Source organism: Girardinichthys multiradiatus, chromosome 11, assembly GCF_021462225.1.
Source record: "Girardinichthys multiradiatus isolate DD_20200921_A chromosome 11, DD_fGirMul_XY1, whole genome shotgun sequence".
Classification (NCBI taxonomy): Eukaryota; Metazoa; Chordata; class Actinopteri; order Cyprinodontiformes; family Goodeidae; genus Girardinichthys; species Girardinichthys multiradiatus.
In genome coordinates this window covers 32,024,903-32,037,272 of record NC_061804.1, presented here as the reverse complement: position 1 = coordinate 32,037,272, position 12,370 = coordinate 32,024,903, and the positions used below count along the sequence as shown (strand labels likewise).

Sequence of the window (12,370 nt, the reverse complement as noted above, 5' to 3'; positions counted from 1 at the left end):
TTAAATCGCCCAATTAGACTCAAAAATTGATCTCAAAGATAAAAAAGAGACACAGAAAATCCAGGACGACCATGCAAAGAGAAAGGATCCACGCTCCCTCTCCAACATAGTAAAATGTTCCACGGTGTTCCAGAGCTAGTCCTATTGCATGACATTCAAGATATCAGGAAGAGATAATCTGAAGATTCCATGTTCATCTGTTCAAACAATCATATTGAACTATAAAGAGCATTGATATGTCCAACCATCATTTTGATCAGGAAGTAGAAGGGTTTTGTGTCCCGGATTTTAACGTTTTGTGCTGTTACTAAAATAGGAAGCACGGTGCTCTTGTGGGAAATATGTGACTCAACCCCAGATCAAAAGCCAAAGTACTTCAAAGGATGCAGGCTGAACCTGATAAGTGTCATCATTCACAGTGAAATAAGTCATTTACCAACATGGGCTAAAAGGTTACTCAGCAAGGAAGAAGCCCATAATCCAAAAGAAACATAAAAAGCCAAATTACAGTCTGCGACTGCACTGAGGGACAGACACATTCATTTCTGCAAATATGTCTGGTGCTTAGACAATGACCCTAAGCATACTGCCAACTTAGTTACAAAGAAGCTTAAGAACAACAAAGTCAATCTTTTTGAGTGGCCATCACAAAGCCTTGAAGTTTAGTTAAGTTTCTACTGTTTGTTCACACAACAGCAAATATTTTCTCTGAAAATTGCACAATTTTTAAACGGGTTCCAAAGTGTAATGGTTTGAAAATGTCCCAGTCTCTGTTGTTGTGTAGACAGGAAAAACTGAATCTTTCTTACGGCAAAGCCTTTGCTTTGCCGTAAGAAAGTATGACTGAAATCAGTAGAACATAGAACAACATAACGGCTGCTGACCAGTTTAAACCCCACAGAAGACGAAGATATCAACAGTAACAATGGTGGGTTGCAGAGTATTTACTTTTGACTCTTTTAAATCTAGTGAAGGTTTTTCAACACAGTGCTCATTTCCCCCCCGTTTTGTAAGCAGGAAGTGTCTGCGCATATTGTTCAGTTGGGTTTCAAAGAACATACCACCAACTAGTGTCATAGTAGGAGAACAGAGATGAATTAAAACACTGTCGTGTAGACATGCTAAAAGAGACCTCTTGTTTGTAATATATTGTTGTTGTGTAAACAGGGCCTAAGTTACACCAGTTTTGTCCAGGTATGGGTGGAAATTCTATTTTATGCAATATAGATTCATTAAAACTATTGCGATAAGCTTGTGGAAGGATACTGAAAATGAGTGACACAAGTCCTAAAGTTTAAAAGGTAATTCAACAAATACCAAGGAAATGTACGTAAAGTTATGGCACTTTTACAATAGAAATAATTTTAGTATTCCTATGGGAAATAAAAAAGGAAAAGCTTAGTATGATTTAATATCAGTGAGGAAAAAAAGGCTATACATGTCTTTTTATACAGTGTACGTATATATCTTGTTTCAACTGTAAGTGAGCACAGTTGATTTTGGAAAAAATCTAAAATTTTCCTGATGTAGGATCTTTTTTCTCCACTCTAAAGATGTAATCAACTTAAAGGTTGTGTTTTAAAAAAAATTCACTCTAAAGATACGATACTGTATTAAAAGCAGAATTGATTTTTACTACATCTTTACCACGGTTGCCAAAACATGTGGATGGTACTATAACACAACAGTGTATGAACATTTCCATTTTCTTAAAATGTTTTGAGGTTCACAATCTCTACGTCACAAAGGCAAAGAGTAGGACAAAAAGCTCCCTTCTTAATTTGGCTTTATTGCCAAGCAGAAATAGCAGCGGTCCCCAGTTAAGAGTCCTTGAATATAAAGGGAAGCCAGGCAGTACTGATAAGATTGTCTCTTCTGGCTTGCAGAGCTAAAGTGACGTGTGCTGCCTGAGTAAGAAAAAAAAATGGATGGCAGGATGTGGCTACTATTAAGCAGGTAATGGGATCCATCCGAGATGCATTAGAATCAGTCAAACACAAGCACACTTCAGATCTCTTTAAATGACTGTCACAATCACTGCAGATGCACACCTTCGGGTGACAAAAAAAAAACCTCTCTGGCTGTGCAGGCAGTTACCCAGAAGCTGTGCCTGGCTCAGGTATGTGCTTTGTCCTAATCGTGATGGCTGTGAGAGTGGCAGCGAGAGTGAGAGCTGTCAGCCACTCCTCACAACAAATGCGTCACCCCACCACCATCCAAATGGAGACAAAGAGGAGCGAGGTGGGAGGGAGAGGAGGGGATGTGCGGAGGTCACAAAGAGAACCTGTGACCCAGTTGTGGCCACACCAGCTGTTTCTCGTCCACTGCCTCCCAACCACCGCTATCTCTGTAGACCACATCCTGCTAATTGGCCCATTCTGCAGCATGTATGCACACACACACACACACACACACACATACACACACACCCCTACAAGTGCTGTATATGGAACCTGCTAAACAATAAAAGTGAAAAGCATGTTTGCTGGTGCCTTAAGCTGTAGTTGTGTGATGATTGATACAGTTCCATGCAAAGGCATATAAAACCCATTGAACCTTTTCACATTTTGTCACATTACAACCACAAACTTCTGTTTATTTCATATGATTGACCTAACCTCACTGGTCTGTGAGCCCTAGACATTGGCAGCTAAAGTGGGAAAATATGTAGTGAGGACCACTATTCATAAACATAGGCTTTATGCAAGAACGGCAATCATAGTTTTACCAAACAAATAAGTCGTCCTGCCACAAGTCATGTAGAGGAAACAGCAAAGATATGGAAAACTGTGCTCTGGTCTTAAACTTGGCCTATATGAAAAAATATGTTTAGTGGAAAACTAACAGTGTATATCCCACAATCACCACAGTGACAGTATTGTGGCAGCATCATGATGTAGAATTCGTTACGTCAGCAGGGAGATAGTAGTACAGCCAAAGCTATAAATGCTTTAGATCAAAGCACATTCATGGTCCAGGCCTGAATCCAATTAGAATTATGTCACAAGACTTGGAAATTGATATCCAACCAGACTTAGCTTGGCAATTTTGAAATGAAGATTGGGCAGAAATTTGTGTTTTATTGTGCAATGCCCGTAGAGACGTACCCAAAAGATTTTGTAGCTGTAATTACTGCAAAGTGTGGTTCTACAAAGTTTTGAAACGCAGGGGGTTAATGTACACGGCACACTTTTCAGATTATCACTTTAAAATTAAGTGAAGTAAAATGACAAAATGTGAAAAAAGTTCAAGGTGTAAGAATATTTTTGTAACCCTCTGTAAGTGCATTAAAACAGATTTCCCAGAAATAATAAAAACTAGCTGCACCACCACTGTGCTGGCAAATTTCCCCTCTGACATGCAAATGTGCTAAAAAACAGAAAAACACACCGACTGACTGAGTGACAGACCGACATGCCGACCGCCACCAAGATTCTATGAAGGGCGAGCTCAATTAATTGGTGTCTCTGTGTGCAGGTAAGTTCACCGAGCAGTGTGTGTGCGACGATAATGGTAGGTTGCACTGACAGGCAGGTTATTTAATAAATCCCGGGATGTGAAAGTCAGAAATGAAGGACACACACTAAAAAAGAAGAACTGCTATTTTTATTTAACTTTTTTTTTTGGCTCTGTATCTTGTCTGTCACAGCTCTCGAAAGCTACTCCGATCATCTTTTAGCAGAAGACACTCAAATCCGCTCACACGCACATACGGTTAGCCCTAATTGCGTGCCCACATAAATACAGTTAATCGCTGGCATGATCCCGCATGGCGAGAACCGTGCAGCTAACACATCCAAGCGTGCATGAGCGAGCTACGAAACATGCTCGAGATCTCGCTCAATCAGTCTGATTTGTTTGTTTCCTCCTAAGCATTTGAGGATTCCTCAAGGAGGAATAAAACTTTGCATAATCAAGTCAATTATGTCATTCAATCAAGTCGAAAATCATTTGGAGTCCCTTCTATCATCAATTGATTGCAAAGTCATGCTGAATATTTGCTCGCCTTGTTCTATAGTGCAAATAAACTATCGTCACTTGAAGTCACAGACCGGCGATGCAGCGAGGTCCTGAACTCTCTTTTGCAGAAGAAGAGAGAAAGCAAAGTCCTTCACCTTGCTCTTTTCCAGTCAAGACAATAACTGGGATTTATGAGGGGTGGGGGGGCAGTGTACAGTGCCTGAACAAAAGGGAAAAAAAAACCTTTCTATTAATTTACAAAAGCTCTTTTGTCTCCTTCAGGACATGGTACATTATGCGCCTGTGAAAAATCCATCCTTACTAAAACTCAAGGTCAAGTGTTGATGTTGCACAGAGTGGATCAGCTGAAGGTGACCTTGACTGATGTGGAATATGACATGAGGGAAATGGATCTCTGCTCAGTGTGGTGAAATTATCGGTGAAATGCTGCCACTGTATCAAAGCCTGTTTGTGTCTGCACACAAGCTGGAGCGCTGTGCACATGCGAGTGCGCGCGAGCTGTGTACATCTGTCCTTGCATAAAGTGGTGTGCATGTGTGCCTCGATCGGATGGGAAACATGGCCTAGAGAAAGAGTGGAGTGGAAAATGCAGCACCACACATTAGGAGGCAGCTACAGATCAGACCTAAAACATGCCACAATGTCAGAACTTTAACTTGGATTCCAGTATGAGGCCATGTTTGATTCTGATGCCATACTTGCACAGTTACTGGGAGGGTTGGTCATGGCAGCTGGTTGTCATTGCTTGTTTGCTCTGTAAGCAAAACGCATTTTACTTACCAGGCATGGCAGGCTGTGTGGAGCAACTGCCACATCTTCAGCTGTTTGCTGGTCACAAATGGTCTTTTTTTGTCTTATTGTGGGAAAGCATTCAAATTGATGTCTTTGGTTGATATGAAGTATGAGATTCAGAGCATTTTTCAGGATTGAACAAAGGTGCCCTGCCGTCCGTCTACATGGGATGGGTGACATAAACCCGTTGTAAATCACTACTTCTTACAGGTAAATAGCAAAATAATAACACTCCCCAGGAGAAACTGTGACACTGCCTATATTTCTGTGACATTAATGCATTATTTCAGCCTGCTTATTACAACAACAATTTGTGCTTTTTAGACCAAATCTGTCTTTGGCCAAGTAGGCATGGGATTCTCCAAGCATGACAGTTTAAAATGGAAATGTATTGCTTTCTCTTAATGTTTGTATCGGAAAAATAAAAGAAACAATTATTGCTACCATCTGTAAAATAGTATATGGGTTAAAAAATGCTACCTATAACATTATGTATAATTAGGATTTTATAGCGTAGATGGAAGCAGAAACATTAAATAAAGACCCACTAATTTTATATTGTGTGCAGTTTTGCTTTTTAAAAAGTAAAACAAGCTTACATTGACTTATTCATTAATCTGGCTATTTGCCAATGAAGAGACTTTGGCCAGAACCATACTACTAATAGTTATCCAGCTGTAGTTTTAATAAGAGCTATTAGTGGTATTCCTCAATTATCCACATCACTACTGTCCATTTTTTTCACAACTGCAAACATTCTCAAACAGCCATTTGTCTTTGTTGTAAGAGCTACCCTTCTGTCAGCCAGTTCACTGGCAGGAAGCAGCAACAGGTGGGGGAGGGACAGCTCTGTGTTGCTCCATATAGCTCTGTGCTCCACACTGACTTGCATCTTGTGTTAATGGTATGACTGAAAGTTTGTGTAATTTTAAATCATAATCTCGCAAAACATACCTTAACTCTGCTTACCAGCCCATGCTTAGACGGTACTGGAGATGTGCAATTGTTTAATTTTGAAATCCGATTATGATTTTGTCTCCTAACATTCACAAAAACAATGCAATTGCAAAATGTCATTATTATTGAAACTATTTTGCTTCTTCTATGACTTCTGCGATTTAATAACAGGCAGCACTGATGTCACATAAATGTGTGCTTTCTGGACCAATTTCGTCCTTTGGCTAGGTACACAGAATGTTTTCTAAATGCAGTAACATATGCAGCTGTCGCTTATATTTTTACAGTTTAGTCTCCCATCTCCAATTCTGATGGGATTTGCCAATGGCACATCAAAGCAACACCAGGAATGATTTTAAAAATAGAAGCGATTTGAAGGATATCTAATTAATACTCTTAAATAATCACACAGACATGAGTCAGACCCACAGCAGCCAAGGCTTCTCAGCAGACAGCTGAATTCAGACAGCCATTATCCATCAGCAAACAAAGAAGAAGGAACAGCAGAATGTCATAGAGCTGTCGCAAAATTTATTTGGAAAGATTTGAAGCCATTCACTATGGTAGAGCCACATTCAACCATGTTCTGCCAACTGCTAATAACTGCTGCATTGCTAAATGCTAGCTCATTTTTCTGTTGATAAAACCAAATACTAAGACCTGAACTGAGGCCTTATGATCTCCACAGTTATCAAAAAAACCTTTGTTTTCTGCACTGCAATCATGATAAGATGTCATGCAATGAAATAAATTCCAGTTTTTTTTGCAGGTTTGTAGCAAAAGCAGTCTTACCTTCCCAAACTGTTCAAAATACTGCTTCACATCTTCCACTACCGTGTTGGCCGACAAGCCTCCCACAAATATTTTCTTTGTTCTTGTGACCATCTGGAAAGGAAAAGGGTGAGAGCAGAAGATGAGTGACGAGACTTCAAATGCGTTGCACAATCTTTAATGAGGCACCAAAACTCACTGAGTGAGCAGCACCTGCGATGATGGATGGCGAGAATGCAGAGATTCACACAGGAAAGTTTCAAAGACATTTCTGTGGTGTAGTGTCACTTATCGAGCAAGGCTATGAACCCCGAAGGTTACGGCAGGAGAAGGGGGAACAACCTTATCCAAGAGAGGCAGCGACGGTACCTTGCAAAAGTATTCATACCCTTTTTCACATTTTCCAGTTTCAAGGGAAAACTTTGATTTAAAAAACTGGGATGTCAAGGGATATTTTACAATTGTATTGATATTGTATTCAGCCCCCCGCAGTCAATACTCTATAAAGCTACCTTTAGCAATTTGCTGTATCACCACAGCATGACCCTGCCACCACCATGTTTCCCCATGGAAATTGTGCAACAAAATGTATAATGTATGCATGTAATTCCCTCCCCTTATGTACAACTTTGAGTTGGGCTATCACAAAAAATGTACTTAAAATACATTGAAGTTTGTGGTAAAAAAAAAAACCTCATTATGTAAGGAATAATTTTGCAAGGCATTGTGTGTTATACACACTGTCAGAAATGTCAAGCTCAAGGCCAAAACCAGCCCTCAATGCAATCATATCCAGCCCACGAGATAATTATATATATGAATGATTGATGTCCTCCAGAGGGCTACAAAGCACCCACCCCAATCACATCACATACTGAATATATAGATATAATTGCTGACACGCCTCAAGTATGTTTGCGCTGATATTTCTGGGTGTTCATTTTGTGAAATGAACTCCAATATTTCTTTTTTTTTTATAGGTAGGAAGGCCTCCTTCCCATAGTCCTGATCATTAGCTCCCTCCACAAATGGATTGGAATCTAGTCAGGGAGCAAAAACAATAATATTGCTTCCAGTCAGAGGCAACATGCTAATAAAACTAAAAGATTGCACTAAATCTGAATCTATAACATTTATCTTGCTAGGGATGTGATGTAGACAATGTTTTCAATTTTGGCCTCTCCTGTGGTTGAGCTTGATGATCCACTCCAAACAAAACTGAACATCTCCAGTTTGACCTTTAAACTTTCTATTTGAGTTTTGCAAAAAGATAAAAAAAAAAAATTTAATTAATAAAAACAGGAATAATTTATGGACTTTCAAAAAACAATTAATGAGTGCTAGGAGAAGAAATCAGCCTGCATTAAAGGCTCATTTAGCTTCAAACGGGAAGAATATTAAGGATTATTACCCACAGCATCTGAAAGGGCACAAACATCTGCTGCAGAGCACATGCTAAAATTAGGGGTGCAATTTCTGTGGGATCTACACCAGTACGATTGTAAAAACCTGTGGGGGGCTATTTCTTTTGTTGTGCACAAGGCTGCCACGATAAAAAATTAGCTAGAGAGCTGCTGATGAAACCAAAAGTTGTTATGACCTTTTATCTTAGCAACCACAATGTTATCTCAACATCCGACCTCTACAACCCGGGTCGGCACAGGTGTTGATTTTCTTTCCTGGGACTCAATTGTAAGTATTTCAATTAGATTCTGTTACCACAACATTTGATTTGGGACTAATTGAGCAGTGATGAGAACTTGAAAAGTCTGTGTAATTTCTGTGTATTACATCCTGTCAGCACACTGGTACAATACTCAGGATGCGTTTCGTGTCTGTGCAGCATTCACAACACTATCCATTATGTCGTTAAGGTTATTGCTTTTGCCTGATCAGAGCCTGCATGAGAGACTGCTCCAACACTTTGGAGACTTTAAACTCAGCATGTTTCAGGTGGAAACAGATATATGCTGTTGGCAACAATGCAAGTAAATCTGCAGGTTTAATACAGACAGAATGTACCCTTTTACCTGCTGGATGCAACTACAGAGCCTTGCAAAAGTATTTGCACCCCTTGCATATTTGTTGCATTGCAACCATAAACCTCAATGTATTGCAATGGGTTTTGTGTGATAGACTAGCTCCACAGAGTGCATATTATAACAAGATCTGAAAAGAAGGTGTTTGTTTATATTTAGCAACCCTGAGTCAATACGTTTGAGAACCAACTTCCATTGAAATCACAGCTGCATGTGTTTTGGGTATGTCTCTATCAGCTTGGAACACAGAGCTAAGATTTTAGCTCTTTCTGCATTGCATAATAGCCCAAGTACAGTAAGGAGGATGAAGAGCATCTGTAAGCATCCATTTTGAAGTCATGCCACACATTCTCAATTGGACTCAGGTCTGAACTGTGACTGAACCATTCTAGGATAGAGTTTACCTTTATCTAACCTAATCCTTTGAAACTCTGATTGATTTATTTTATTTTAGTTTATTTAACTTTTATTTTACCAGGAAGGTCAATCGGAAGGTTGGTCTTGTTTGACCAGAGCCGCTTTTCGCAGATGTTTGTTGTGTTCCTACAAGGTTTGTGGCAAATTGCAAACTCGTTTTTTTTTTTTTTCACCAATGGCTTTTTTCTCAAACCTCTTCTTTGAGCCCAGATTTTTTGGAGTGTATCATTTCCTTTCCACTCGTAACAAATATGTGCTATATTTTTGTTTGGTCTATCAAATAAAATCCCCATAAAATTTATTGCAGTTTGAAAGGCATTGGACGCTTCATAGCCTGATGGTATAATCAGGAATAATGATAGCAGAGACTTAATGACAACTTCCAGAACAATAATTGTCAAAGCTGATGGTCTATCTGGCTAACTTGTATTCCTTGCACCTGTTTGGCAAGTACAAAGAAAGAAAAGAATATATTACCGTGCATTACTTTGCTTCCAAATTACATTTTGCCTGATCAAATATTTTCCTCATCTCATTTAAAGTACAAAGTCTATATTAGAGATTGAGAATTTACTGATACGATGAAGCATATAATGATGTTTGAGCCACTGCTCTGTAATCTTACCGAGAAATGAAAAAAAGGAAGAAAGTCAAAGCTCTGATCTCCCCTGGCTTGCTTCAATCAAACAGAAATAAATGATGGGGGGCAGGATAAACATATTTAAGAGATGCCCAGCAAACAATCAGGACGGCCGAGAGAGCATACCTTGACCAAAATGCTGACCGATACACTTTCGATATGAAAGAGGCTTAACACGGAGGAAAAAAGAGTCAACGTTCAGCGAGAGCTGAAGTAACCATCTGTCAAGTGCTTTCCAGGTGCACGCAGTCTCACAGCGCATAAGCCTGCACATATGCACACGGCCTCCCACACATGGGCCTCTCATATGGTTCTTTGCTTTTATTTTGGTTTCTCTTAAAAACGCCTTATTTTATCACAAAACAGTAAATGTAATGCATAAGCAAAACAAGCAACACAAACAAAGGCAATTAACTCCAAGGTACTGTTCTATGCAAACACAGACTGTGATGCATTTAGAAAAATTACATGGAGGTAAAAAGAGTAAAGAAGGAATGCACACAGCATGGACCTCAGGGATGGAGGTGTAAGTATTCTGATTAGGCCGGGTCGGTTCCCAGCATCAAAGTATACAAAGGTTTCAAAATTCACCACTTAGCTCATTTGTTATACAGATTTTCACAAAAAATATTGTTCCAAGAGTTAAATAACCTTTTAATCAGATTGCAGAGGAAGCAACCGAATGTTCCTCGGTTCTAAAGAGTATAAAGTCACACAGCATTGCCCCTCTGTCTGCCTGATGTTGTGCACTGTCTGTCAGCTGCCTAAAATAAGGCTGCCACACTTATCCCTAATTTGGAAGAAAGAAATATTGGGCTGTTTGGGAATATTTCTGGGGTTTTTCATAATGCAGACGGAAATAGTGGAAACTAACAAAACCCCTACCCATCACTCTAATTAACGAAGCGCTGTACTAAACTAGAGTTGTTAGGCCCACTGAAGGCTGGCCGTCAGAGCAGATAGCTTATTAATCAGGTAACATCATCTTGTCATACATGTGTTAGAAGGGGAAAAACTGCACAAAAAAACTGACCTTGGACATACTTGTGTAGACAGATGTAAACTTATGACCTATTCTGACCTTTTCTCCCAAAAAATGGTTTCAAAGAATACTCTGACTTCTGAGTGCAAAGCAGAGAAGAAAGGAGACAGAACGACTACAACGATGGTCTGACCTGACCAGCCGACACAAAGAACCAAGAATCTGTGCTTAGTTGAACTGAAAAAAAAGGTTTGAGCCACTTGTTTAGAATTAGTTTAGGATTGTTTTTATTACCCATAACAATAATTATCTTCCAGTGAGAGCTTTTTGTAATTGCTCACAGTTCAGTTCTGAATTTCAAAGAGAGGAACTATGATAACAACAACCAAAAGCCTTCGAGTTTCAGAGGTTAGCATCTTCCAGCCCAGAGAGATGACAGAACTTGGAACAGAAGCCAATGCTGGTTCTGAAAAAGTAAGAAGAATCTGACCCAACTGGAGGTACTACTGTCTATGTCCTGTAAAAAGGTTTTTTTCTGGCATCGGAATGTGTCAGAACTCAAAGGAATTCCTCTGTTAATTTGTTTTCCAAAATTCTCTGCATTTTTTCCAAACAATTGTTACCTTCCTCTTTTCAATAAAAGCAACAAGATCATGTTATATCTATTTTTATTCAAATTCTGGTTATTCAAGGTTGTACTGAGACAATCACATACCGAACCTTGCCTAATTCAGATAAAGGTACCCATTAATAATGCAAGGGTTTTCCTGCTGCAGTAGCAAATGCAAAATATTACCCTGAGCTCTACATCCCAATGTGCAATACACAAAGGCCTTAAATATATAAACGCAGCTTGTGAAGTAATTAGAAATGGCATGCAGGTGTCTAAATATGCTTGACCTTCTCAGAAAATCAATATAGAGTCAGGGCAAACAGACCGCTGACTGAGTGTACAAATATTTCTGACACACAACATGGCTCTTGGGATCCAGTTAAATATGATCACATCCAAATGACTTTTGCCATCACTTGACTTTTCCTCTGCCACAAGTCGACACTTGTAAATGTTTCCACGGAGCTGTATCAATTCCCCACATTAGCGTGCTAGAATGGAGCTCACATTCTAACAAGGTCATGTCGGCTACATGGTAAATGTTAGCCAGAGTACACATGCCAGCATCCAGTGTTCTCCGCTGTTGCCATGGCAGTGATAATCCCCAAACAAATCCGAGGCTGAGAGAGGGCAGTTTAGGCCGAGGAAAGCTGAGTCAAACTGACAATACAAACCGTGAACCTCACTGGCTGTCACCAGATCAATGAACAGAAAAATATACTAAGTTGTTTTTGAAATCATTCCTACTCTAAACAAAAAAAAAAAAAAAACATAATATGCTCCTCTAATAATGCTTCATTTTCCCTTCCCTGTGGTGGCTGGCTTCTAGACGTGCAAAATTATCGACTGCTTTATAGACATTTTTTGGAGATTTACACTGGCCAAGACCCTGCGGCTGCAGAATCCTCAGCGCCCCTCCTTCTCCCAAAATCATCCCTCAGACCTCGGGGGTTATCAGCACTGCATGCTGTCACCAGCAACCCCACGCCAGACAGCTGCTGATAAACCGGTTGTGTGACTATTTATCAACATCACTCACTTTTATCATTGCCAATCTTTGGGAAATAAATAAATGAAAATGAACAAGTCAGTGTTCATCTCTACTCCCCTCTCCAGATCAGCTGCATGTCCTGGTTTCCTTCCGGGGCCACCCATCCCTCCCTCTCTGGTCATATTTC

General features: G+C 39.7%; 1 protein-coding gene across 9 annotated transcripts in view; it reads right to left on the bottom strand.

The window, feature by feature from the left end:
- msi2b (musashi RNA-binding protein 2b) overlaps positions 1–12,370 on the bottom strand; it is a 344,415-nt gene that overhangs the window by 222,315 nt on the left and 109,730 nt on the right. For all 9 annotated transcript variants that reach the window (XM_047379919.1, XM_047379921.1, XM_047379922.1 and 6 more), the window contains exon 6: positions 6,523–6,615. In XM_047379919.1, coding sequence (XP_047235875.1) covers positions 6,523–6,615 — 93 coding nt within the window. The remainder of the gene's footprint in view (positions 1–6,522; positions 6,616–12,370) is intronic.